General features: G+C 37.5%; 5 protein-coding genes across 13 annotated transcripts; 3 read left to right on the top strand and 2 right to left on the bottom strand.

The window, feature by feature from the left end:
- Positions 1 to 2,157: 2,157 nt before the first annotated feature.
- On the bottom strand, positions 2,158 to 4,433 carry LOC120264358 (transcription factor PHYTOCHROME INTERACTING FACTOR-LIKE 15-like). 9 transcript variants are annotated; one of them, XM_039272170.1, is made up of 7 exons: positions 4,054 to 4,433; positions 3,827 to 3,955; positions 3,666 to 3,731; positions 3,524 to 3,589; positions 2,942 to 3,433; positions 2,649 to 2,772; positions 2,158 to 2,576 (listed from the first exon to the last, which is right to left on the bottom strand). In XM_039272170.1, the coding sequence occupies exons 3-6, from the start codon at positions 3,702 to 3,704 to the stop codon at positions 2,656 to 2,658; spliced, it is 714 nt and encodes a 237-aa protein (XP_039128104.1). In that variant the 5' UTR covers positions 3,705 to 3,731; positions 3,827 to 3,955; positions 4,054 to 4,433; the 3' UTR covers positions 2,158 to 2,576; positions 2,649 to 2,655. The 9 variants fall into 9 exon arrangements, 8 of the variants coding, with proteins under 8 accessions (XP_039128104.1, XP_039128105.1, XP_039128102.1 ...); XM_039272171.1 differs by having other exon boundaries at positions 2,158 to 2,571; XM_039272168.1 differs by having other exon boundaries at positions 2,660 to 2,772.
- Positions 4,434 to 4,473: 40 nt separating this feature from the next.
- On the bottom strand, positions 4,474 to 6,504 carry LOC120264360. Its single transcript, XM_039272176.1, has 2 exons — positions 5,329 to 6,504; positions 4,474 to 5,223 (listed from the first exon to the last, which is right to left on the bottom strand). Exon 2 carries the CDS (start codon positions 5,090 to 5,092, stop codon positions 4,511 to 4,513), a length of 582 nt encoding a protein of 193 aa, XP_039128110.1. The 5' UTR covers positions 5,093 to 5,223; positions 5,329 to 6,504; the 3' UTR covers positions 4,474 to 4,510.
- A 10,003-nt stretch (positions 6,505 to 16,507) lies between these two features.
- On the top strand, positions 16,508 to 17,924 carry LOC120264678. Its single transcript, XM_039272502.1, has 4 exons — positions 16,508 to 16,870; positions 17,302 to 17,320; positions 17,457 to 17,545; positions 17,860 to 17,924. Exons 1-4 carry the CDS (start codon positions 16,735 to 16,737, stop codon positions 17,922 to 17,924), a joined length of 309 nt encoding a protein of 102 aa, XP_039128436.1. The 5' UTR covers positions 16,508 to 16,734.
- A 274-nt stretch (positions 17,925 to 18,198) lies between these two features.
- On the top strand, positions 18,199 to 21,358 carry LOC120264330 (protection of telomeres protein 1a-like). Its single transcript, XM_039272137.1, has 8 exons — positions 18,199 to 18,326; positions 18,769 to 18,836; positions 18,907 to 18,995; positions 19,435 to 19,701; positions 19,798 to 19,871; positions 19,983 to 20,050; positions 20,351 to 20,497; positions 21,023 to 21,358. Exons 2-8 carry the CDS (start codon positions 18,792 to 18,794, stop codon positions 21,239 to 21,241), a joined length of 909 nt encoding a protein of 302 aa, XP_039128071.1. The 5' UTR covers positions 18,199 to 18,326; positions 18,769 to 18,791; the 3' UTR covers positions 21,242 to 21,358.
- A 296-nt stretch (positions 21,359 to 21,654) lies between these two features.
- On the top strand, positions 21,655 to 25,655 carry LOC120265478 (protoporphyrinogen oxidase, chloroplastic). The gene is made up of 9 exons (XM_039273408.1): positions 21,655 to 22,087; positions 22,168 to 22,353; positions 22,465 to 22,549; positions 22,837 to 22,984; positions 23,073 to 23,153; positions 23,326 to 23,497; positions 24,134 to 24,293; positions 24,972 to 25,075; positions 25,180 to 25,655. Exons 1-9 carry the CDS (start codon positions 21,710 to 21,712, stop codon positions 25,477 to 25,479), a joined length of 1,614 nt encoding a protein of 537 aa, XP_039129342.1. The 5' UTR covers positions 21,655 to 21,709; the 3' UTR covers positions 25,480 to 25,655.
- Positions 25,656 to 25,884: the final 229 nt, after the last annotated feature.

The following is a 25,884-nucleotide window of genomic DNA, read 5'->3' as shown; positions in this document are numbered from 1 at the left end:
CAACCATAATATGATTATCGGAGGGCTCACCGGGACTCCAACCCCATACCCGGATCTAAAGAAGATCTTAGAAGCGGAGAAATATTGACATCATAATTACCAGTTTTCCCTTTTGCCTTTGAGACCCGAGTGAACCCTTGGGACTAGAGAAAGGAGCGATCATATCACCCCCTATCTGTTTCCAAAGCTTCAGTGGGAGGCAGGACCGTTGAAAGAGGAGCTTGAGCAGAATCGCTGATTTGATTCGGAAGCTACAAGTGGGGCAATAGAGCACTGTTCAAGAGAGATCCGAGGCCCTAGAGCGAAAGCGTGCCCACCTCTCCCTCCGAGCGAGACCACCACGAGGCGCCCCTGCACGCATCAGAGCGAGCGGTAGCTGCCTTGGTAATCTCGCTAACCGGGGCACGTGATCTCGCATCGCTGCTCATGTGACTCCGGGCCTGGAGCCACCGGCACCACCGCGCCCACCACCGCGACCCCGTCGTCGAGTTACCGAGCATCCACGGACCATAATCAGAATCAATAAAAATTATCCTGCTTTTTCGGAGCCAATTCTAGGTCAATCGATTTAGATCCAGCACCTACCTCCATGCCAGTGCCTTGTAAACCTTGAGCTTCCATAACCGCCATCCTTTGTCCGACACCGGGTCGGGACAAAGGGGTGGAGATGACAAGCTCTGGTTTTTCCAAGTTCCGGCGGCTGCAGGTGTTAGTTCCATGACCTATGACATCACACGAGTAACAAAATGTTGGCAATCTTTCATAGAGGACAACCACAAACACCCTGATGGCTATCATCTCCAATCCAAAAAAACCTTGTTTGAGTGGCTTGGCCAGATCAATTTCCACACACACCCGCGCAAAAATTTGACCTAGAAAGAGAACAAGTAAACTCGTCAATTTTTAAGCAACCGACCCTAAACAAGAAGGTATAGTTTCGAGGGGTTTCGCCATCCCAAAAACTCCACATGTAAGTTGTGGAGTTGCACCCAGACAGCAGCAGTAGTAAGCTTGGTGAAGGCCGGCTCAAAGAAAGGTTGCCACTGAGCAAGCTGTAAGACAATACCATTCACAGCCCATGGACCCTCAAATAGTATCTTCTGCATAGACTCATGGGAGGCACACCTAATTAGAAGGTAGCCATTCGGTAGATCAGAAATCATAGTTTCACCCAAGTTACTCCACATATTCAGCAGTATCTTCTTGACTTGATCGAAGGCCGGAGGCTTTCCAAAAATTTTTCCAAACAACGAGTTTTGGAAACGACGACAAGCTTTGGTCATAGTATCACTATCCAAATGAATAAAATCATTAGAATTGGCTTTGAGCTTGTTCAACACGGATTGGTCCTGCAGAGGTGAGAGAAAAGCACGAGTCTTCCCAGCGACATCCGCCCAGGAAGGTTGAGAAGAGTGGGGGAGCCCCCCACTTGCCATAGCAAGGGGAGGAGAAGCTAAAGAGAAGCCCTTATACTGTCTTGTTTCTTGCCTGGGTGATGAAACTTGAGCCTGAAGGTTATTGTCTGGAAGTGAATGAGTTGGTCTTGATGGAAGATCACAGTAACGTTTTATTGTATGCATTGCTATTGGGAGTTGTTCATGGTGCAGCAATGCAATAGGCTGCAGGTTCAAGAGTCTTTCATAACATGCAAAATATAAATTATTTGTAAGATGCTGATTTTTTTTTTTTTTTTTGAAAAAAATTCGTTTCTTGTTTTGTCATGCTGTATATATACATCTGTCTTTTTTCTTCTTTTTTTCTTTTTTTTTTCCCCTCTTTTTAAGAAATATTGGTAAGTCACAAATGAAACCCTCGAGCTTTGAGTGAAAAACAAATATAAACACCAACTCTTGTATTATAAGTATAATATTTCATTTGAAATAATTTTGTAAATTGTATAAAAAATTATCCAAATTATCACAGTGAGGAACAATTTAGACTGATACAAACTGATGTATAGTGATACTAAGATTCTGATTCAAAATTAAACACATGATGCCCTGTCGTTTCGTTATCGTGATTCGAGTAATAGAAACTAATGCTATTATTCATCAGCAGTAAGAGTTCAAAACAATTTCTGCAACAGTTTAGTTCAATTAGAATACAATTGTTAGTTGCAGTATGATATAGTACATACATCTGCACAGTAACCAGTGATTTCTACAATCATACAATCTGGCAAAATCCCAGTAGATAATCAAACTAATAGAAAAATATAGTCCCATTAATGAAAATAAATGCAAGAAAGGTGTAACCCAATCTTATCTTCAGCTACAATGTCAAAACTCATCCTCTCTGACATTCACATTAACTGCATTGATTCCACTACTCTGAATCTGTATCCCTTCTAATGTACAATTGAGTAGATTCCCATCCAAACTTCCTTCTGATGACTTTCTGCATATTCTTATACTCACCCAGCTAGAATGCAGACAGTTGTTTCTGTATCATATGATGTCTAGCATGACTTTCACAAAGTGGATGTCTGTCTATAATCCAGTTGTGGCAGGGTAGAAGTCTCTGTGCACCACCGACCTCGATCAGCCAATAACTTAATTTCTCATGAATTATCTATCCTGCAGGAAACAAAGTTGTATCAGGGAAGAGATCATACATTACAGACCAAAATTTGATTGAACTTTACTTACTAATTACTCACGAAGGATATATACCATTTTTCCTCTGACAATTGATGGAGCCATTTCCACCTATACGCACATTTTGATCACTCATTTGCACTAAGGTAGAGTGTTCTGCACATTCATTATTTGCCTGGAATACAAGGATGGATGAATCAAAAGCACGAGACAAACAAACAGGAAGCATCACCTAATTTGGTGCAGCACACAAAAATGGTGCACGTGAAAACATGATGAGTTGTCACATGCCCAAAAATATGTGATTGGAAGAGAAAATACAGTTCAGGGATAAAGCTTATAACCTTCATCGATGCCTGAATCTGTGAGTTGTGAACACTTGTTTTTGGTGGCAGCTCTGAGTTTATACTCTGGTGATGCTGATCCTTTGAACTTGAAGATGGAACTGTCTCTGCAGCTGATTGTGGTACTGGATTTATGTCTGCTTCTGATCCTTCAGGCACTGAGTTTGGTTTTGTAGGAAGCATCGAGAAAGATGAAGATTGTGCCGGTCGTGGCATTGGCACAGGGAAACCCTGTCCAGGAATTCCAAACATCTGAAGAGCGGCAGATCCAGGCATCCCATGCAATCCTGGAGCTCCAGGAAGTGAAGGGCAAGGAAATTGTGGAATTAGGGGGGAACCATTCATGTCGAGCATTCCCATCCCGTAACCCATTCCCATCCCCATTCCTAAGCCCATTGTTGAGTAAGGACCCATGGGAGGTGCACGAATGTGTTGCATTCCAGGAGGTAACATCATTGGAGGCATACAAAATCCATTTCCCATAGACATTATCTGATGCAAGACCAGGAATAAGACTCTATAAAGAATTGAAACTAATGAGAAGCACAATCAATAAAGATTACTGAGGTGCAAAGTTTTCACCTGCACTTGAAGCTGAAGAGTTTTAAGATACTCAATGGCCTCATCAAGCATTGATGCTTTGTCCACCTTGAAAGAGAATGATCTCAAATTAAGCCAAATGTTTGGTTACATCCAATGAACTGAGAATGATATCAACACGTACCTTGTTACAATTGGGTATAAGTTCTTGCAGCGTACGCATTCTCTCATTGATCCTATCTCTTCGCCTCTGTTGATCAGTGCAAAGTTAAGTACTTTCTTTTGAACTTACTGGACTAAATAAATGAAACAATCAAAAGCTCACAAATCGGTTCCAATACTTACTCTTTCAGACAGATTATGCACTTCTGCAGCTCGACTTCTCTTTGCACTAGAGCCACGTGCAGGAGGAGGTTTCTTTAAGCTGACTGATTCATCTTCAACATCCTGAATATAACATGAGTATGCTAATACCTAGCAAGAGAAAAGAAAGAAAGAAAGAAAACCACAGGCATGCACAACCAAGGATCTGGAAGCCTAGAAAAGCCCACACAAGCTTTTACCATACTTACATCGCTCTGGTACTCAGTTTCTTCTCCTTCTCGGCTTTTCCTCTTTGCTCCATGCTTGTGGTCATTGGATAGAGCACCTGCACTGTTGCCCGAACACACAGAAGATGCAACAACTACTTCAGGGAACTTCTCAGTTGCATGCTTGCCCAAGGCCGTGCTTGTTGATCGGTGACTATTGTGATCAAGTGGTCTGTCAATATTGCTAGGATTGGTATTATCCTTGTTATTCTCCAGTGCCTCTTCCTGGTGGTTGCCTATGGATTGTTGAACAGAGGCCCCATCTTCATGGGAAGCTTTTTTGGAGGACCTTAAACACACATCATGTGAAGTAGCAGCAGATTTCCCTCGAGTCACAGAAACATTCCTTAGACCACTACTAGAGTTGATCAGAGTGGATTCCACAGGACCACTGCCACCAGCAGTTGATGCCTTCTCATTGCTCCTCAATCTATCCGCACTATGGATATTCGGCTTCAAGATTGAAACCGGTCTTGAGAAAATGGGAAAAATTCATCAAACCACTGTTAACTCTTGGTGGTTCTGAGCTTGAGAAATCTTGCTTTTGAGGCCTTGTACGCAAGACATCACTGCAGTGGCCCTGTTGTGTACTGGTGCTACCAAAATCACTGAATTCAGCAACTCTCGACTTGCTAACTGGAACTGAACTCTGACATTGTTGTGGTGAATGAAGTGACTGGCTGGTCCTGATCTTGCCGGGCTCCAAAACTCCTCCTGCAAGCCCTCTTGAAACAGGTGCGTGATCAACATGCTGAAAATCCCTACCAAGGCCAAAGCCGCTTCTCCTATCAGCAGGCATACCAGTGTTATTAGCATTCAAAGAATTCAAATCAACCCCTGAGAATTCAGATAAGAATTCTGCACAGTAATCATTCTGGAATGAATCCTCAAGGGCGTAGTTCATCCATGGGGTCATGTCATCATCTTGCACATTCAGCCCATTGCCTGACGGCACGGCAGGGAGATAAGTCATTAACCACTGAATCGAAAGCTTCAAACCTCCCAACTCTCGGACTGCCATCCTTCTCCTGAGCTTTGCTCAATTGGGTGGATGCAGTGTTGGCGAACAAGCTCTTCCTATGTCTATTGGACTGGCCTTGCAATACTATCTGCCCATTCTCCCATAGTAGCTCAACGAATTCATTATCAGGCCTTTTTTTCAACACAAAGTCAAAAACAAGAACATGATAAACAAAAGCATTCAGTTCAATGAACAAGGATGGAAATTGACAAACTTGACAAAATGAACACACTTACATGAATGAAAATAGATCTGAAGAGTAATTAGTCATCTTGGATTGAGTGCTTTTGAGTTTCCCCTTGCTTGCTGTTTTATGTGCTTTGGACAGTGGCGTAAAAGATAGGGAGACACAAAAGTGACTGTAGCTCTCAATGAGAAGAATCAAAAACTTGAGCAAATAGTCGTATGGAATGGATTGGATTCTCGGCTGCCACGAAAACACACACACAACTCACTCCTCAAATTAATTTTCCATCAGGAGAGCACCACATTGCAGGGACTTGAAGTGATGGCACTGCAAGATTGAACCTTGGGGATGCTACTACTAAAAGCAACGTGCCTCCTTTTCCTCATTCTCATCACGAAAAGAACAAAATAAAGGCCAAAAAAATGATTAGAGCTTGCATATAACCACCAGAGAATCATTTCCAGTTCCAGCACCACCAAATCAAAACCAGCATGAAGCTTTGAGGGAGAATCAAATAGGTGGAAGTAAAAAAGGTGCCAACTTTTCCTTCACTTGAAAACCAAGAAACCAATAAATCATCAAGAAATCAATCGAATCCCTATCCTCTTTGACAGATCAGCGAAAAACCCAGGTCTTGGACCACCAAACCTTCCTCCTTAAAGCTGCCCACAAGGATTTGAACCTGAACCGAGGGTTTCCAGCAACAATCCAACCTTCTCTCCCTCAAAACTCACACTTCACCAAAAAAAGGCGCCGAGAAAACATCTAATCTAGCTATCCTTTCAGTTTTCTCTAAAACACGTCACTAAATCAATTAAAAAAAGTCAAAATCCCATTTTGATCTTAAAACTCAAGTGCTGCCTCTGCACTCAAAGCAGAAAAAACTTCAAACTTCCCCTCAAAGGCTTGATCTTTAAGCCTTTCAGTACCTATCTCCAAGGAGCCAGTGAAACAGAAAAGCAGAGAAAGGCCATCCATATAAAATCTCAGTAAAGCCTGAAGCAGCAGCAGCCATGGTTAAAAAGATCCCAAGCTTATTACCCACTCATGACTTGCCAGAAATGACTTTGTGGCTAGCCAACCAAAGGTTGCTATCCAATGGCCAGGATTTTCAGCTGCTGTTGCTGCAACAGCCTCCAAGTTTGTAGAGTAAATGGAAAAAAGGTACAGTGTCCATATTCTCTTTGATACTCTTTATAACAGCCATATATGAGAAGTCTATCCTAAAAAGATGATTTTTCTTGTTCTCTTTGATTCTCAATCTGGATCCCACTTTTTGAGCTGTGAAGTATGTGGTGGAGATTAGCTAATCCCCATATAATTTAGCCATTATTAAAATATTTGACTCTCATTTAAATAAAGCAATATTTAAACCCTCCCAGTCCCTCCTAATCCCCTTCATAAAAGCAATATTTTTTTTATGGGACTTAAACAAACATATTATTTATTAATCAACTCACACATGACAGTGCCGCACTAGTGAAAAAAAAAAGTAGAATAGAAGGATCTGCGGCAACTAGTCGTTGTTTGAGATAAAATATGCATCTCATGGAATGTTTGTCTTCACTAATCTAAATAATTATATTGATTGACAAAGGTGATCCTTCTGTTCATATATATTATTCTAAGAACGAAGAAGTTATTAATGGTTTCTACCGCCACATAAGTTTATTATGAAAAACAAAGGCAGAGAGGTAGGTCAGGTGGGTGGTCATATGGAGCCTGTCTTAAGGACATGTCCAGGGAGTCAAAGGGTGGTCAGGGTCCATTGTTTGGGGGTTTTCTCTAATCAATGATGTGATTGGCATATTCTTTTGATCAAGAGGATGAATGTGGAGCTAACTTATGTTTGTTTTGGCTCCATGAGAACATTGCCAGCCACACTGCATTGGATTGCAGATGGGTTGTAATCCACAGACATGCCTTAAAAAATAATATCTGGGTACCATATAACTGAAAGATTGCGTCTGCTAAACATGTCTTTTGGTAAAAAAATTCAAGTTAAATCTAAGGAGGCAGTTTTACTTACTTGTAAGTTTGAAGTAACTAAGAGAAAGGAGGTCCGTAGCCAATTGAAACAGCACCGCTATCATCATCATCCTCTCATGTTTTGCAAAGCTTTACCAACAAGAGCCAATGGTGAATTGGGATTGATGGTAGTACAGGTGGTCCACTGCACAGTGACAAGTGGACCTAGGTACTGTAGAATGGGCTCACATAAAAATTGACCACTCTTTTATTGATTTGTCCTCTTCAATAGTGGCCTCAATGGTGCACCGGGAGAGTGGAGAAGGGACAATTAAACCAATGGTTACATTGAAAGTGATACCTTCCCACCCATAGGACCTTGAAAATTGCAGCACAGATCGTAAATCTCGTGCTAGTCTTCTACCTCTTAGTGGTGCCAAACAGCACATGCCTGCATTAAGGGATTCATCAAATCAGCATGTAAATGTCATTGGGTATCATTTAAAGTTATGGTGCATGACATTGATGCCTATCCAACTGAATTATCTAAAAAGATGGCAAAAGATGGAAGGCATCATCTTCAAGACTTGCTGATGGCTACTCTTAGCTTGGATTCTCCATTAATAATATACCGGAGCTACTTGTGTCGATGATTCCTTTCATGCTTATTCTGGCACCACTCAAAAGCTAATATTTCAACTTGCAGAAGCTTCCGGTCAATGTCTCTCTCTTTCTCTCTCTATCTGCTCTAAAATACGAGTTGTTTCTGAGGTTACGTGACAGAAAGGTAGCACGTATGCATGATTAAGTAAGTACTTTGAGGATTTCAGTACTAAAGTAAGTTTGTTGAGTGCCAGACACCAGAGCTTATGAATCTTCAAACAAATGAAAGATGCAATTAGATGCCGGATGAGTGAGGTCAAAAGTTCAATCAAAACAAGCCCCACAATGTTGCCAAAAAACTGGGCTGCCCAGCATTTCCTTTTGTTCATGCAGAAATATGTCACTTTTGTTCTCAGAAAGACGAGGGACTAAGGATGAATCAATTACTCAAACCATCCAATCAACCAAGACGTTGCAGCGGCACATATGGAGACAGTTTGTAATTCTTTAATTTCACTCCCATGGAGAATTTTTAAGACATGCATGCATTCATGAACAACCTCAGCAAAGTTTAGTCCTCAAGGACAGGGCGCCTCCTGACTGGAAACCAAAATCCAAACCTCAATATTCTCATAAATGCAAAGGACCACTACTGGCACTCATCAGCCCCTGGCCTCTCTTTCTTTTTCTTTTTCTCCCATAAGATTATAATAAGTTCCTTCCTTCTTAGTCTACGAATACTTCCCAGTTCTCATTATAGATATTTGGCTATCTACCCTTGCTCTATGTTCCCATACAAGGCTTGGAACATGCCATAAGTGGTACAGTTATGGAGCAGCACCCATGCACAGTGGATCCATAATCCTGTCCCTACTTGTGATGATTTCTAAGGCTCAAGCCATCAACAACATCCAAGCCTTCCTGTACATTTAGACAATCTTTAACTCTGCAAGACTGTTGGCCCATCCTTGTCCAACGTCTAATCAAGAAAATAAACTCCAAACAACATATCACTGGCTTCAGATAAACAAATAATCGTAAATTCCAAACTATAAAACTCATCTTCACTTGCTTGACCAGAACCATGATTTAAGGTGGCTGTATGGTGTACTGTTAAACCAGTTATAGCTGAAAGTTATAGAGACATTGATTGAGTTGTGCAATACTGTCAGGCTTTCACATCCTGGAGATGCAGCTGTACATTGTGGGAATCAGATATGGGTATGCCAGCGCTTTTATTGTTTGTATATGACTTTATCTTAGCTTTGAATCTTCAGGATTATCACTACATCAGCTATCAGCTGAAACTGAAAGAACTGAAGAATGCCAATCAAATTCAATTTACCAAGGCTAAATGGATAAACACAACCTGCAGCCTCTCTCTAGGTCCACATCTGAATCTCCATGTGACTATAATTTGTTGTGACCCTGTCAAGCAATAGTAGTAGAACATGATTTAGTCTGGTTGTCGGTTGATAACAAGAGAAAAGTAATGAGTTTGTTTTTGAAGAGAACCAACATATTATTACAGGAGTTCCAGTATCTGATTAAGATTACTGCTCATCTGCAAGGCAGCACGTGGTACTGCAAATGGCAGTCTGATATATGTCAAATTTTACTTTCAACTAGAAATCCATGAAATGTAACCCCACAAATTTGGAAGTTTTAAAGCACAAGTACAAAAATAGCATTAAAATAAGAACAGCTGCTTTTATCTCCTCATGGGAGCCAGAATTCATGAGCCCATCAATCTGTTAAAGGACATGAAAATTGCAGCAATGACAACCATGATTGAACTCTTATGTTATCTTGAGACAACAATCAGCAGGTGGTGCAGAGCATCAGAATTTTAAATTGCTAAATGGCAAACACATGAGCATCATGGAGTTATTTAATATTTAACAAGCCAATATATTGAAAGGAGATGCATTTTTTATGTTGACAACTGGCAATAGAATATCAATCTCAAACAGTGATGATTTGGTTGCTTACGGAGAAACATTTTTTATGTTACCGGGGATCCTCATTGCCAACCATTTAACATCAGAATGAATGCATCTGAATGATTAACTTTCCACAAACTCTTATTGGCAAATGAAGAAAAACCGACATAACAGCATCATGTACATATGAAAATAACATGCAGTGTTCTAGCCTTAAGGTACAAACAGCATTTGATTTAGCAATAATAATTTTAGATATTATTAGCTTCTACAGAAAAGCTAAGCCATTTTAGAAAATTAAGCAAACTTTATCTAAGTAATTCGTTTGAGTTGCTATGTAGTTAAGCTTTACCAATGATTTTCTTTTAATTATAAAGATTCCTATTCAGACTTAGAAGTGTGAAACACCCAAACATATAAAGTCAATCACTTGAAATCTAGAATTTACTGCTGAAATGGCTTTCAAATAACATGAACCTTCAATATAAGCTCCTGAGAAGATGAGCTTTACTACTTTTGACAAAAAAGCAAACAAGGAGCCATTTGTCTTGATGTCAAATATTATCTTGTTTATGTTTTACATAGATAACTGAGAAGCATTCCATTTTCTGCATTCTACCAACTTCAACATATGTCAGCAGATCAGTGTAAGAGATACGCCACATATGATATACCAGCATCATAAATGATGAGAGGAGATGTATTTATCAGAAAATATACAAATAAAGCTTCAACCTATAACCAAAGGGGTGACTAGAATTTCTGGAAGCTTGTAATGTTTGAAGGTCTTTTAAGGAAAAGAAGATTTCACTCTTAAATAATATGCACAATATAATTCTCCCAACATTATAAGTGAAAGTAAAATGTCCTGATTATTAACTAGAATTATATGTTATACACTTGAATACTTGGTTGTCAAACATCAGAAGTGCTTATTTTTACCTGGTTGATTGATCACGATAAACTTCAAATCATAGAATGCTTTAAGAAGTCCACCATGCTATAGCAATCATAATTAATGGCCTGCTAATTCAGATTGTGGAGTAGGAAAATTGTGAATATTGTGGACACTGATGAAATTGGAAATTGAGATAATCAGGAATATGTGGTACTGCTAAGGCCGGGTTCTTGTCACCTGTCACTAATTAAGAGTTCCATGGTTATTGCTAACTGATTAGGCCAATCAAGTTCTGTCTCATTCATGTGGGCAATGGCTGGTTTTGTGTGGTCAGTGGCCTCCTTAAAAATCTAAAATTTGTAGCTAGACTTGTCTGTTGGCTTTAAATTTTCCTACTTATCATGCATGTGTGATGTCTATAGCAGGCCCTCCTTCAAACTCCATTTTCACAGCCTTCAGCCTTTCATTGTTTAGCTGGTGTAGGTAATTAACTCTTCCATTCTTCACCGCACTTAGATCGACAAGCACTAGTGTGAACTCGATTTTTGTATAGAAATAAGACATGACAAAAATGCCTGAGATTCATCATCATATTCATGTAGTTAAAGAAGATGAGCATATAATTATAGAAATAGAAGGCAATTAGTTATCTTGTGGAAATCAAAGATAAGAAAATCTTAGTAGAATGTCCTTCATCTATCGGAACTGTGATTGATTTCCAATCCATGGATTTGGTCTTCTAAGTCCATTGCTTGTTTTAATTTGATAGGCCCAATCTCAACTTCAACAACTAATTGTGCCATATCTTTCCTATCTCTTGGCAACACATCTCTAAATGTCTAATTTTGTTTCTGAGAGCCAATTCATGAGTAAGCAAATCTAAGACAAACATTAATTGGATTAGGTCTTCTCGATTTCATGAAAAAAGAGCAAATTTTTACAGAAAATTTTCAATTGAGAATGAATCCTCATAGACTTGATTGAAATCATAACAACAAAGAATAAATCAAAGTATATTCAGAGCAGTTTCTCACCATCGCCATCGCCATTGCCATTGATAAATTTCAAAAGCTCCATTCCTGAGCACCTCTCCACAACGCTGGTATTGGTTGGTGGTGCTTTGTTGCGCATGAAGAAGCTTGGTGATGATTCTTGAATGTTTATGGTTTCTTGTTCTTTAAATGTATTTTTTTTTATGTTTATAATTAGTCATTTTGTTTTATGTTTAATTTTTTTTAATAAAATAAACAAACCATAAATTTATTAAAATAAGAAAAAGTACAAGAGAGATTTTTATATTTAATTTATTTTAATAAATTTTTAAATTTGATTTTATATTTTATTAACTTTATTTATTTATTTATTTTAGCATTTACTATGTCATCAAACAATTTATACTTGTAAATAAATGGATGATCCAAGTGCAATAATCAATAATCATAATCCCAATTTATTGTTTTTCCTCGTTCCATCCAGTTTGCTTTACCTAGAATTGGATCAGATCACTCTCCTATTTGTCTTGATTTTGGGACACATGCCCTCGCCCCAGAATTTTTAGGTTGGAAAAAGCGTGGTATACCAATGACCAACTTAATAACCTAATTAAAGACTGGTGGACCGAAACTAATTTCGATGGTTGCGGAGCCTTCATCATCTCCAAAAAATTAGCCTTTTTGAAAGCTAAACTTAGAAACTGGGCTAAGTTAAACTTTGGCGTGACTAATCTTCACAAGAAAAATCTTATCTCTATTTTAGCCTCACTTGATTCCATAAGTGAACTTAGACCTCTTACAGAAGTTGAAACCACCCATCTTTCTCAGATTCGCCTTGAACTACACACTTTACAAAAACAAGAGGAAATTTATTGGAAGCAGAGATCTAGAATTACTTGGCTTAAGGAAGGAGATTCAAATACCAAATTCTTCCATAATATTGCTAACGGAAGATGTAACAAGAACTTCATACCCCGAATTTGTAATAATGGACATTGGGTGGAAGGGGATCGTGAAATTGGGAAGTTATTTTCCAAACACTTTCAACTTCTTTTGGGAACACCTTCCAATCAAAGATTCCTTCTTGATTGGCAAAGCCTTTTCAACTACAAGACGCATGTTGAACTATCTTCCCTTGAACGACCGTTTACCTTGGATGAGATCAAAAATGCTGTTTTTGATCTGAACACCGACAAAGCCCCCGGGCCAGATGGTTTCCCAATTTTCTTCTTTCAAAATCATTGGACCTTACTACAAGATTCAGTTGTCAACCTTTGCTAAGACTTCTATGATGGCTCAATTAACATTGAAAAGATTAATTGGGTTCATATATAGCACTTATCGCAAAAAGAAGGCCCCGACTGATGTATCTGACTTTCGACCTATTAGTCTAATCAATTCCACTTGCAAAATTATCCCCAAGATTCTTGCTACTAGACTAAGTTTGGTGATCAGCGACTTGGTCGATGAATCTCAATCTGGATTTATCAAAGCGCATGTATCATCGATAACATCATTGCGCCCAAGAACCAATTTTCCATCTCCAAAAAGGGAAATCTCTTGGTTACGCTTTCAAAGTAGACTTCGCTAAGGCTTTTGACTCTTTAGACTGGGACTTCCTTCTTGAAATCCTTACTGCTAGAGGCTTCGGTAACAAATGGTTATCGTGGATTCATACCATCCTAAAAGACCCTGCCAAGGCCCGGATCCTAATCAATGGCACCACCCATGGTTACATCCGACGCAAAAGGTCTCGACAAGGAGACCCGCCTCTCCCTCCTTTTTCGCCTTAGTCCGACGCTCTTAGTGCTATGTTCCACCACGCCCTCAGTTCCAAAATCTTAATTGGAGTTCAAATCTCTCAAGATGAACGAATCTGTCATCTTCAATATGCGGATGATCTTATCATCTCTCCGCTACAGTGGACATGAAGACCTTCACATCATCAAACTTATTCTTTACCTTTTCAAGGCTCTTCTGGGTTATCAATCAATTTTTCCAAAAACTGTTTATACTCAACAAACTTTGGTTTCCAACCAAACTTTTCATCTGCAGCAATTCTCAATTGCAATAGAAACCGCCTCCCTATTACCTACTTGGGAGTACTTCTTTCGCGTAGATCGACCCAGAGACGAGATTGGACCAAACTTATCCAGACTGTCCGAGCGAGACTCCCCACTTGGAAATCTACTTATCTCTCCATTGGTGGTCGTCTAACCCTTATCAATTCGCCTTATCCACAACACATGTTTACGTGGATGACGTCTTCAAACTACCCGCTTGGGTAATTAAGGAAATTGATAAGACTCGTAGGGACTTCCTTTGGAAAGGACCGACTTGAACTCTAAAGAAGCTAGGACCGGGTCGCTTGGAATCGAATCTGCGGCCTCGCCTCTTGGGAGGTTGGGGAATTCTTAATCTTGCCAAATTCAACAAAGCTCTCCTTGGAAAATGGTGGTGGAAGTTTATTTCTAACCCTAACTTGTGTTGGGCTAAAATCATCAGATCCAACTACTCCATCATTTTACCTGGAACTTTGTTTCACACCCTCCCTAGAAACAAATCATTTTTTTGGGCCGTGTCATCACTACCCTAATATCTTTTTAGATCATGTATTTCCAAAACTGTTAGAAATGGAAAGGATACTCTTCTTTGGCATGATCGATGGACGGGGGGACAAGTACTTAAGGATCTCTGGCCAACACTATTCAATGACTGTTCCCAACCATGGATTTCCCTTTAGACAATTCTCGCTCCTTAGCAACTCTATGAAAGTTTTTCATTCCGCAACACGTGATGATTTGTCTACTATCTTAAACTTAATTCCAGTTTGTTCTCATGATCAGGATGATTCCATTACTTGGACCTTGGAAAAGAATGGTATTTTCACTGTTAAATCATTCTATAATTTTTTAATTGATGGTGGAATGCGCAGTCCACTATATTCTAATTTTTGGAAAACTCATTGTCCAAGTAAAATTATTCTTTTTTGCTGCCTTGTTTGGGATAATAAAATTCACACACTCACTAATCTCTTTAAGAAGGGATGTAACCCAAACGCCACAGATACTTGCACTCTTTGCCACAAGAATTCTGAAACTGTGGATCATCTCTTTTTAGACTGTGTCTATTCTTCCCGTTTTTGGTCCTACTTCTCCAACACTCTTGATCTTCAATCTCTACCTCCCACAGTTTTCAAGCATCTGGACCTTATGGTTACCTTCATTACATTCAACCATTAGATTGTTGTGGGACTTACTCTCTAGAGCAATTATCTGGAATATTTGGCTGGAACGGAACAACCGCATCTTTCAAAACACTGCATTACCTTTTCCTAAAGTATTATTCAAAATCATTAATATGTTGCTTGCTTGGTTTTCTACAGCTTCTTTACCCCACCAGCAAACGCTGAATGAAGCCTCCAAGAAGATAAAGCGCTCCCTCGACTTTCTGAGCGCACGGACCGCAGATAACACCGGCAATCTTGACACTCCATTGATTCAGGAGTAATCTACTCCTTCCTGCAGCTCGGACTGTCCTGTGACTCCAGACGGATCTCTTCGCTTTCCCAGCTGCCTTATTTGTTTACTTGTATTTTCTTTTCTGAGTTCTTCACTGCTGGTGAGAACTCTTTACTTTGTTTACCTTGTGAGTTGTACTTTCGAGCTTCTGCTTTTCTTTTTCAATAAAGTAGTGGTTTATCCACTTTTATCAAAAAAAAAAAAATTGTTAAGTTAATATTATTATTATTATTATTTTGAAAATGAAATGGAAAAGTATAGCTAATTAAGAAAATACATTGAGAACAAGAACTTGGGAAAAAAATCAAGACAATTGACAATCACAATATAACATATTACATACTTCTCTTTTCATTTATATGTGTAATTTAATGATGATAAATTTTTTTAAAAAAACATTAGATTTATAGCTAGGGAGATAAACGAACCAATCAATGTGTTTATTAAAAATTTGGAGGCTTGGCTTTGTTTGGTAAACTAAACAAGTGATTCTTGAATCTAATTTCTAAGCTTGTAACAGAAATAAGCCCAACTTGAACTTTAAGGTTTGTGAACAACTCGTGTAATACATTGGTTATTATAATAATTTAAAGATCTCATTATCTATTATAGAGGTATAGTGCAGGAACAAATCCTATAGTCAAATAAGCTACGCTAGAGTTCTATAATTTTTTAACGAAGCAAGCTCAAGCATGATAAATAAAGGTTAAGGTAGATTTATAAAAAAAAACTTGAGCTTGGGCCCAATTAAAATTGTGCTATTTGCGAACTCTATATTTTCTTAATTAGCCAAGCCCTCTGATAAATGAAGTTTAAAATAGGTTTAATTTGAGGTTGGGATCGACTTAAAATTATGTTTAGCTAAGTTTGAATATAGCAAAACTTAACTTCGCTCAGCTCAATTACAACCATATTTATAGTTACTTATATAATAAAAAGTTGGTATTTTTATTTTATTTTTTTCTTGCTTTCTCATCTTCCCGCTTTTTAGTTAGTTTGTGTTCTTTCCTTGTCTCTCTCCGTGAGCTTATTTATTTTAGTATTTATTTGTATTTTTTTCAATGTTTCTGTTGGCTGTGATTTTCTTTTTTTTTAATAAATAAGTGATTTATTTATTTATTTTTAGTTAGTTTTTATTGTCATAAATTTATTTTCCTGTATTAACTACAAGAATTTGATTATTTTATTTTTCATGTAATGTAGAGTTATACTTACATATTTCCACGTTAAAAAAAAAACAAATAAATTTACGCAAGCATCAAATTCTTACATTATACAACATAGAAATAGAAATATAGAAATTGTCCAAGTATTTATAAAAAGTAAATAAATATTTAGGTAAACCCTAACCTTGGGACCCGGGAAACCTATATAGCCTCCACCTACATCTCTTTGTCATCATTGTTTCCTCGTTTTTGATAACTTCAATTGGAAATTTGGAATTCGGAAAGTGAACTTCAAAACAGAGTGAGGAAACAGAGTGAGGATTGAGAGAGAGAGAGAGAGAGAGCGAGCACCGGAGCGCTATCAATGGCAACTTCGTCGTCGTCGTCGACCAACTATGAATATCTTTCACTTCTTGATGCCAAGAAAGCCATTGATATCAACATCAATCTATTGGCGGTGATCACTGAAATTGGAAGCCCTAAAAAGAGCCGGGGATCTGGTTTGCATTCCTTTCCTGAAAAACCTTTTAATTTCCGTCTGTTTCACTCTCTTCATGCATTTCTCTTCAATATTTTCTTGCTGGTTTTCTGTTCATCATTTAGGGTTTCTTTGATTGTTACGATTGTGATGTTAAATTTCATTCCTTTTTGTTGTTTATGGTTTTCAGTAGGCTGTAGTATGATTTAGGTGTTGCTCAACAGATTGGGCCTTTAAAGAGGATAATTTTATGAACTTTTTGGTTCATAAAAAAAAAGTCAGTTATAACTGCAGGGCCAGAGACCTATCTCATTGAAAGAGTGCAACAGACCTGATTTCCTTAGCTAATGAAAGGCAGAGAGAATTTGAAGTTCTTTTAGTTTATTCTACCTTAATTAGAAGATTGAGTGTTACTCTAGCCCCTAACATATGCTCTTTAATCTTTACAAACAGGGAGTTTGGCCAGAGTGAGGTTAGGTTTTTCTCAACATCTGAGTATGAAGAATTTTGATACTATGTACAATTGTTCTACATTTTATGTAGCATTTGATGGAGAAACTTACTTTGAGGATACATTTTTTTTTAATGAACTTTTACTTGCTCTTCAGATTATTATCTCAATCTAAAGATAATGGATCAATCCTCTCCTGCGCTTTCAGTCAATTTTTTTTCACTGGATCCAACGAAATTTCCGCAGGTTAAGTCTCATGAAGACATTATTTGTCTGCAATGCGTTAAGGTAATTGCTGTATTTATTGATTATAAATTAAATTTGTTTGGACTATTTTTTTATATGCATATATCATCATGTCTTTTGGATATACATTTGTTCTATGACTTGTGTGTGTGTGTGTGTGTGTGTGTGTGTGCGTGTGTGTGTGTGTATAATAATATAATTATTATGATTATTTCCCAAACTTTGATCTCCTGTTGAAACTCGAATATTACGCAAGTGCTTTCATTGATCTTATTATGATCTTCATTTTTTCTTTTTATTTATTCATATGTTAGGTTTTGAAAATTTGCGTGGTTTGGATAGCCTAACATGTACTGCAACTGTGTACTGTAACAAGTGATTGCTTAATACACATCAACTTGTATGATTTAGTTTTGCTAGTAAAATTTCTTCATTTTTCTTTGTTGATTTTGAACTTATGTGATATTCATGAACAACAATTGTCAGTTTTTATTCCTTCATGCTAAAATATTTGAAATTAAAATAAAATTCAGTGTGATATTTTACTTGAGTCTCATATACTAAACTTTGAAACTCAAATATCTTTTGAATAGATGAAAATTTATAAAGGTGATTACTATATCCAATATCAAAAAGCGCCGCTCTTCATTTGGATTATTTGAAGGGAAAAATGGGGGTGATGCTCATCCTTATCAAGCTTCTGCTGATTATGTTCTCTCAAGTCAGGGCAAAAATCTTTTACAACAACTCAGGAGTTGGTTGTTGGATCCTTCACACACATGTAATATTCTACTATCAAGCACCATTAATCATATATGTTTATATATATATATATAGTACTTATTTGTTTTATAATCTTCTCATGTACTAAACAACGTTTATTCATGCATGCAACATTTTAGTTTTAAACTTTTATTTTTTGGTAGACATTTCTTATTTTTTATGTTGAAACATTTTTTTTTTTTCATTTTTTGTTTATAGAATACTCAATGTTAAAGTTTTTGAGCAAATGTTATGTTATGATTTTTTTATCATATCATAATATTTTTAATAATTACTAGTTGTGATTAATATATGTTCTATCAGAAATTATTATTCTACAACCTTGATGTCTAGCGCCTCTTATGATCAACTTACCAGCACAAGTTGACAACATTCTTTGGTTACTTTGTTTAAATTCTTCTAGCTCTAATAATATTTTATTTTATTAATTTAATCCGTAGCTACGGTGTCTTGTTTGTGTCGGATGAAGGACATCAAGATTGGCGTTGAGATTGATTTAGTTTGTAAGGTAAGTCACCTTTTTGTTTAAATATATGTTTACTAGTAACTGGTGAAAAATTATTCTTGTGTTGATGAAGGTTCTCTATGTTGTTGAGCTATCTACCAATGAATGGATGCTGTTTGTGTGGGATGGAACAGACGCTCCTCCTGTGACTTTTACTCAAGAGTATGTATATTCTAACTTGGTGGCGATTGGGTTCAATGTTTTACTTGATACTCATTATGGGAGCAGTCTAAAATGTAGGATGCATCTTGGTGGAAAAAAATAGTTCATTGTTGGTTAGACTAGTATATGGGTTTATTAATAAAAGCATGAATTGAAATTAAATTGGTACCACATAAAACAATGTAATTTTGGGTATCATTTAGTTGATCCTTGCATGTAGATCAACATGATTGATGGTCTAATCTATTAGATTTTGGTTTGGTGATTTTACTCAATATTCATCATTACTAAGGATGAGTATAAGATTCAAAATATTGATAATAAGGAAATTTAGAACAATTTTACAGCTTGTTTACATTTATGAAAAATATAAATCCCCAGTGTTGATTGCTTTTATAGGTTCTGAATTTACTGAATGATATATGTTCTTATCTAACAGATTGGATGCAGAAGGAGAAAGCCCATTACCATTACATTTTGAAATCATGCCATATAATATGACCATACCTCCTGTTGGATCTATTCTCAGAGTTGTTGTTGGCAAACATTTTAAGGAGGTTGTTCAGCTACAAAGTGGTAGTCAGTGGATAAAATTATGCAACATGACTTTTATAACAGAGTGTGGATTTTGGAAAGGATTGCTGCAGAACATTTGTAAGATTCGTTTTCTGGGAGAAGCGGATGCAAATGTTAAATTGAACATACGGTGTGAATCCTTCTTTGCTTTTCATTGGACTTTTTTTGTGAATTGTTTTAATTTTTTGCTTTATATTTTATATTATCAATTTTTGTATTGAATTAGTGAGTATGAAAATCGAGTTACGTCCCGAGTGCGACAACCTTTGGCATGCTCTCATCAGCCTTCTAATATTACAGGTGATGAATTGAGTTTAAGTTTGAATAAATGTGTAAAAGTATTATTAAATTAAATTCGTTGGTTGTAATTCAAAATATTTGCTTTGTCCTTTATATTTTGTTATTTTGCAGAGCTTGATTTTGAGGATTATGATGATGTGCCATATTTTTCATTGAGAGAGTCTCTTCTATGTTCAGAGGTCTATTTACTTTTATACTTCGAGAACATACTTCGTTAATTTTTATTTTAGAAGCTAGGTTGGATATATTTTTTTTTTATATCTTTATTACATTTTTTTAGGACATATGTAGAGTTTAATTGCAGTCATTTATAAAAGTTATTTTTGGATTACACATTTATTACAATTTCTATAGTATTATGTTTCAAAACAAATTCTGGTTAGAAATTGCACTATCCTTATAGCAACTAAAAGAACAATTTCTTGTCTATCTTTTTTGGGATAAATAAAGGCTTTTCTCTTCTGTTCTTTTGGGCACAGAGATCTCAAAGATTCAAATCAATTGTTCGAGTACTAGCTGCACATCCTTGGAGAACGCATGAACTGCAACTTGATCAAGATTGTTGTCAAATTAGTTTGACCCTAGAAGATCCTACTGCAAGAATACGTGCATATGTTAAAGATGCGGTAAAATGTTCAATTTCTTTCTCTGAGTTATATTTAGATTTCCTGTTGGTTGAACTATAAAGCCATTCAATTGAAATCTAGATATTCTAGTTGATGTCGTGTTGTCTAATGTGAACTTTAAGAAACGCTTTTAAAAGATGATTATTTCCCTCTTATTTTGAGACAAGAATATTCTTCAATGTCGTGCATTATCTTATGCATGTGTTATGCAGATCTTTGAAAAACATTCGATTTTTGGCATTTTTGTTACTCTTAACATGCATGATCTTATCCATCAGCAGTATAATTGATGAATATGATATGAGTATCATCAGAAATTATACAAATAAAATTACAAACCGGTGAAGATAACAGGATTATTAATTTCGCAATGCCGTGAGAATATCTGTGAAAACCAACCAAACTGATGAAATTGGAAATTAATGAAGAAAGGTAATACTAGCTGATAATATTATGCTCGCGAATGTCTTTGAATCTTTGAATCTGACCATATTATGCTTGCGATTTACATTATATTAATGGCAGGAGAAGTTTTTTGGACATTGCCAAAATGCTGAGATTATATCTTCAAAACTGAAAAAGCTACTTGGAACCAGGGACAATGATGAAGCAGGGCCTTCGGATTCCACAAGAGATCCACCATGGGTGTGGTGTTGTATCAAGTCATATTTCGTCAATGGCATTAACGCCGATCCCTGGATCGATGAACGCTATTGGATTGATTGCACTATCATGCGTGGATGAAGGTGTCTAGTTTGTTGTTCATGTAAAAATGTAGACAACATTACAATGTTTGTGTCACACGGTGATTTTTTTTGTATAGTGTCTTTGGTAACAATTTTTCTCTTAAATTATTTATAAAGAAATGTTTTTGTTTAAAGATGCACAATTAGCCTCTGCAAATTTTGTCAGTCTTATGTATTTATTGTATGTCAAGTGATTTGCTTGGAAACCAAACCAAGATGATATAATAATTTTGGGAGTGTGTTTGTAATGAAACTAAGAAGAAATTTTAAGCAATTGTTGTATGGTTTGTTACTCATCATCAATTCATCATCACTGTCTGTAACAAAGAAAGGTTAGTGCTTTTAATATTTTTCTTTATTATTTAAGAAATGTAGGGGTGTTTTAGGTATTTTGGATCTCCGAAAAGGATCAGATTTATCGACAGTGAGGGACGTCGCTCGCTGCGCTCTCTCGCTTCTCGCTACGATGGCGGCCTCGGCGACGTCGATCTCCACAGCGTCCTTCTCCCTGAAGCCATTCAGCAATGCCCGGAGCCGCTCGATGACGCGCCGGAGGTGGATCCGGTGTTCTATAGCGAGCGAGTCGACGATTTCCCCCTCCCAAGGCGCCGGTGAACCGGCGGGGAGAATTTCAGTGGATTGTGTCGTGGTTGGTGGAGGGATTAGCGGGCTGTGCACTGCCCAGGCGCTGATCACTAGACACTCCAGCGCTGTGGGGGAGGTCCTCGTCACTGAGGCACGGGGTCGTGTTGGCGGGAATATCACTACCGTGGAGAGGGATGGGTATTTGTGGGAAGAGGGTCCCAATAGTTTTCAGCCATCCGACCCCGTGCTCTCCATGGCGGTATGCTTCCATTGTCCTCTGGTTTTAGGTTCGCGCATTTGTTTGATTTTGTTGTCAGAAATGATGGGAATTGTGCGCAGGTGGACAGTGGATTGAAGGATGATTTGGTTCTCGGGGATCCTGAAGCTCCGCGTTTCGTTTTGTGGGATGGAAAGCTGAGGCCGGTGCCGGGAAAGCCCACAGATTTGCCCTTCTTTGACTTGATGAGTCTTGGAGGTAAAATCAGGGCTGGATTCGGTGCCATTGGTATCCGCCCTCCTCCCCCAGTATGTCACGGAAAAATCCGATTTTGTTCTTCCATTTTTGTCTTTGTGTTCTCCCTTGAGTAATTGTTGGTGATTATTTTAATGGACTTGTTCTTGTGGACAAGGTTTTAGGGGCATGAGGAGACGGTTGAGGAGTTTGTGAGGCGAAATCTTGGAGATGAGGTTTTCGAGCGATTGATAGAGCCATTCTGTTCAGGTTGTCTGCATCTTTATTGTGTTTTCTTTGTCTGTGCATGTTGTAAGTTTGTTAATTTATTCAGTGCTGTTTGGTGAGGCTTAGAAATTCTCTAGCCTTTTTGTACTCATAATGAAGTTACCAAACTTTTCATTTCACCACCTTTGTCCAGTGGAGTCAACCGATTGGAGTGCCAGCTTTTATCTATGATTAAACCTGATTTCTAGTGACTATAAGTCTTTTAGGAAGGGCATATGCCTTTTTAAATTTTTTTAGTTCCATGGATGTTTAATTTTGCAGTAATACAGGTGTTTATGCTGGTGATCCTGCTAAGCTTAGCATGAAAGCTGCCTTTGGAAGAGTGTGGAAATTGGAACAGAATGGTGGAAGTATTATTGGTGGGACATTCAAAGCAATTCGGGAGAAGAGCAAAAGTCCTAAGACACCCAGAGATCCGTATAGCAATTCATATCCTCTGATTTTTTTGTTACTGGTTTTCTTACTCTTCATCCTTTTCCCATTTCCCAAATCGTGTAAAATGCAGGCGGTTGCCTAAACCCAAGGGACAGACAGTGGGATCCTTTAGGAAAGGACTTGGCATGCTACCTGAGGCAATTTGTTCAAGGTATGTACTCATTTCAAACCTTGTTTGTACCAAATATATAATAAACCTTGTTAAAATAAGTTTTGACAGTCTAGTTACTGCTTATGTACACCCATTAAATTTGGTGTTTAGTTTTGTGCTTTATCTGTAATAACCAAGTTTGCCCCTCAATTTTCTTCTCTTAAATTGGCAGGTTGGGCAGCAGAATTAAACTATCATGGAAACTGACCAGCATTAAAAAAATGGACAGTCAAGGGTATACATTAACATATGAAACACCAGAAGGGCTAATGTCTGTCCAAACCCGAAGTGTTGTCATGACCATTCCATCCTATGTTGCTGCAAGTTTGTTACATCCTCTTTCGGTATGCTATAGTGCCAAGGCTTTCCAAGTAGATTTTGAATGAAATTTCTGCAAATATACTCTTTTGCTGATTTAAGATGCAATCTCTCTTCTGCTTTACTAGGACATCATGCACCTTATGTGTAATAAAAATGTGTCAAATTTTAAGGGTAGAATCCACATTGATGGCTTGAATGTTGAGTGGAACTATTATACTTCAATTAACATGCCATGCTATATTGTTTTCTTGGGGAAGAAAGCTCTACTGTACACTTTCCTGTTGGTGAACCCACCCCTCTCAAGTCATTGTGACAGTTCACAGCTTTGTAATACAAATGACAAGACAAACAATGCTAAATTGCTAATGAAATGAGGCTTCCTTTTCCATTTTTCCTGTGTAGTCATAATTGTTGCTATTGGATTGTTGAGGTTAGCGACAAATATCATATGTTCAGCAAAGGCAAAAAGGAATCCAAGCGGGTGAGCCATGCTTATATTCTCGCTAGTCTGATGATGTTCAGAAGTTGCATGACAGCAAAATCAGGAGACTAATCTCACATGCCCCTTCATCTACTTGTAAATTTAATATTATTGTATAATTCTTTTCCAGTGTGGAATACTATCGGAAATTGTGAGATTGTGTTTTTTTCCCATTCAGGTTGATGCTGCAGATGCTTTGTCAAAGTTCTATTACCCACCAGTTGCTGCTGTTACTATTTCATACCCTAAAGAAGCAATCCGGAAGGAATGTTTAATTGATGGTGAGCTTAAGGGTTTTGGCCAATTACATCCACGAAGTCAAGGGGTGGAAACTTTAGGTGACTGTTTTTCCTTCATGATTCTAAATCTTCCATGTGTGTAATTGGGATACTGCATTGTTAAATTTTGTGGCTTGATATGCTTCTTATTTGTTGCACACATACTCCTGATGGTTAATAAATTCATCAACTTAACAAATCTTGTAAAGGGATTACGTTTTCCATAATTTCTATTTGCTTTACAGTTTCTATCCAGTTTCTATGTGGATTTGCTTCTTCCCAACCAATTGACCTTCTGCACATACCAATCTAATGAACTTCTATGCTTGTTAAATGCAGAGAATTTTAGTCTTTTGTTTTGCATGGGCTTGTTTCATTTCAATGCCATCAATTTATATTCTCTGGAAGCCTATTGGCTTCCATCTGTCTACTGCACTATTTTTTTCATTATATTGTTTCACGTGTTGAGTTTAGCATTCTCATCTTCCCCCTTTTAATATCTTCTGTTACTGTTTTAACTATGCAATGTCATAATCGACGAACTGCTATTACTCTTTCTTTTCTTATTTGACATGTTACACTGCCACTGTATTCAACTTTTGTGATGCACAATGACATATCACTTTCCATATATTTTATACATGCATGGATGCAGAACCACATGAGCTGTGCTATATCTAACATCTTTTTTAGAAGAAGATATTATCCAAGTTGTTAACCACCTTAAATTGCTACCAGGAACAATTTATAGCTCATCGCTATTTCCAAATCGAGCTCCCTCGGGAAGAGTACTGCTTCTTAACTACATAGGAGGTGCTACCAACACTGGAATTGTATCCAAGGTATTTCATTTTGGTGAATACTGATTATTACTTATCATATCCAGGTTAATGATTTGATCATTTGGCCAATTCTCTTACTATGACATTACAAAATGACTTTGCAGACTGAGGATGAACTTGTGGAAGCGGTCGACCGTGACCTGAGGAAGATGCTTATCAATCCAAAGGCTGAAGACCCTCTACCACTTGGTGTGAGAGTCTGGCCACAAGCCATACCCCAGTTCCTGATCGGACATCTTGACCACCTAGAATCTGCAAAAACTGCCCTTAGCAAAGCCGGTTACGAGGGACTATTTCTCGGAGGCAATTACGTAGCCGGTGTTGCATTGGGTAGGTGTGTGGAAGGAGCTTATGAAAGTGCATCAGTGGTATCTGATTTTCTAGCCAAGTATGCTTACAAATAAAATTAAAGTCATCAATTTGTATTTAGGTGACCCCTTGTAGTATTGTTCCGGAGCAAATGCTCTACTTCTTGGGACCAGATCTTTTTGAACAGCATCTCAATCTGTAGATTGTTCTTGTGTTTTATTATCTTTCTAAACCACCGGCCAACATAATATGAGAAATTCTCTTTTGTGCAGTTTATATCCCTTAATTTGTTGCAATGATAAAGGTACAAAAAAAAATGGTCCAGGATGTTACACTATCAAGATAGGGGCAGAGTCCCCAACTTATTATTCCCTTATCATGCTTGCCTTCCACTTTCCATTTACCTTTATCTTCAGCTGCAAGCTCCACTTTTATTATTATTATTATTATTTAGTGAAATTAACTTGTCATTCATTATATAGTTTTAGATCTGAAAACAT

This window comes from Dioscorea cayenensis, chromosome 7, assembly GCF_009730915.1.
Source record: "Dioscorea cayenensis subsp. rotundata cultivar TDr96_F1 chromosome 7, TDr96_F1_v2_PseudoChromosome.rev07_lg8_w22 25.fasta, whole genome shotgun sequence".
NCBI lineage: Eukaryota > Viridiplantae > Streptophyta > Magnoliopsida > Dioscoreales > Dioscoreaceae > Dioscorea > Dioscorea cayenensis.
Note: the sequence above shows the minus strand (reverse complement) of the source record. Positions and strands in the feature narration are given on the sequence as shown.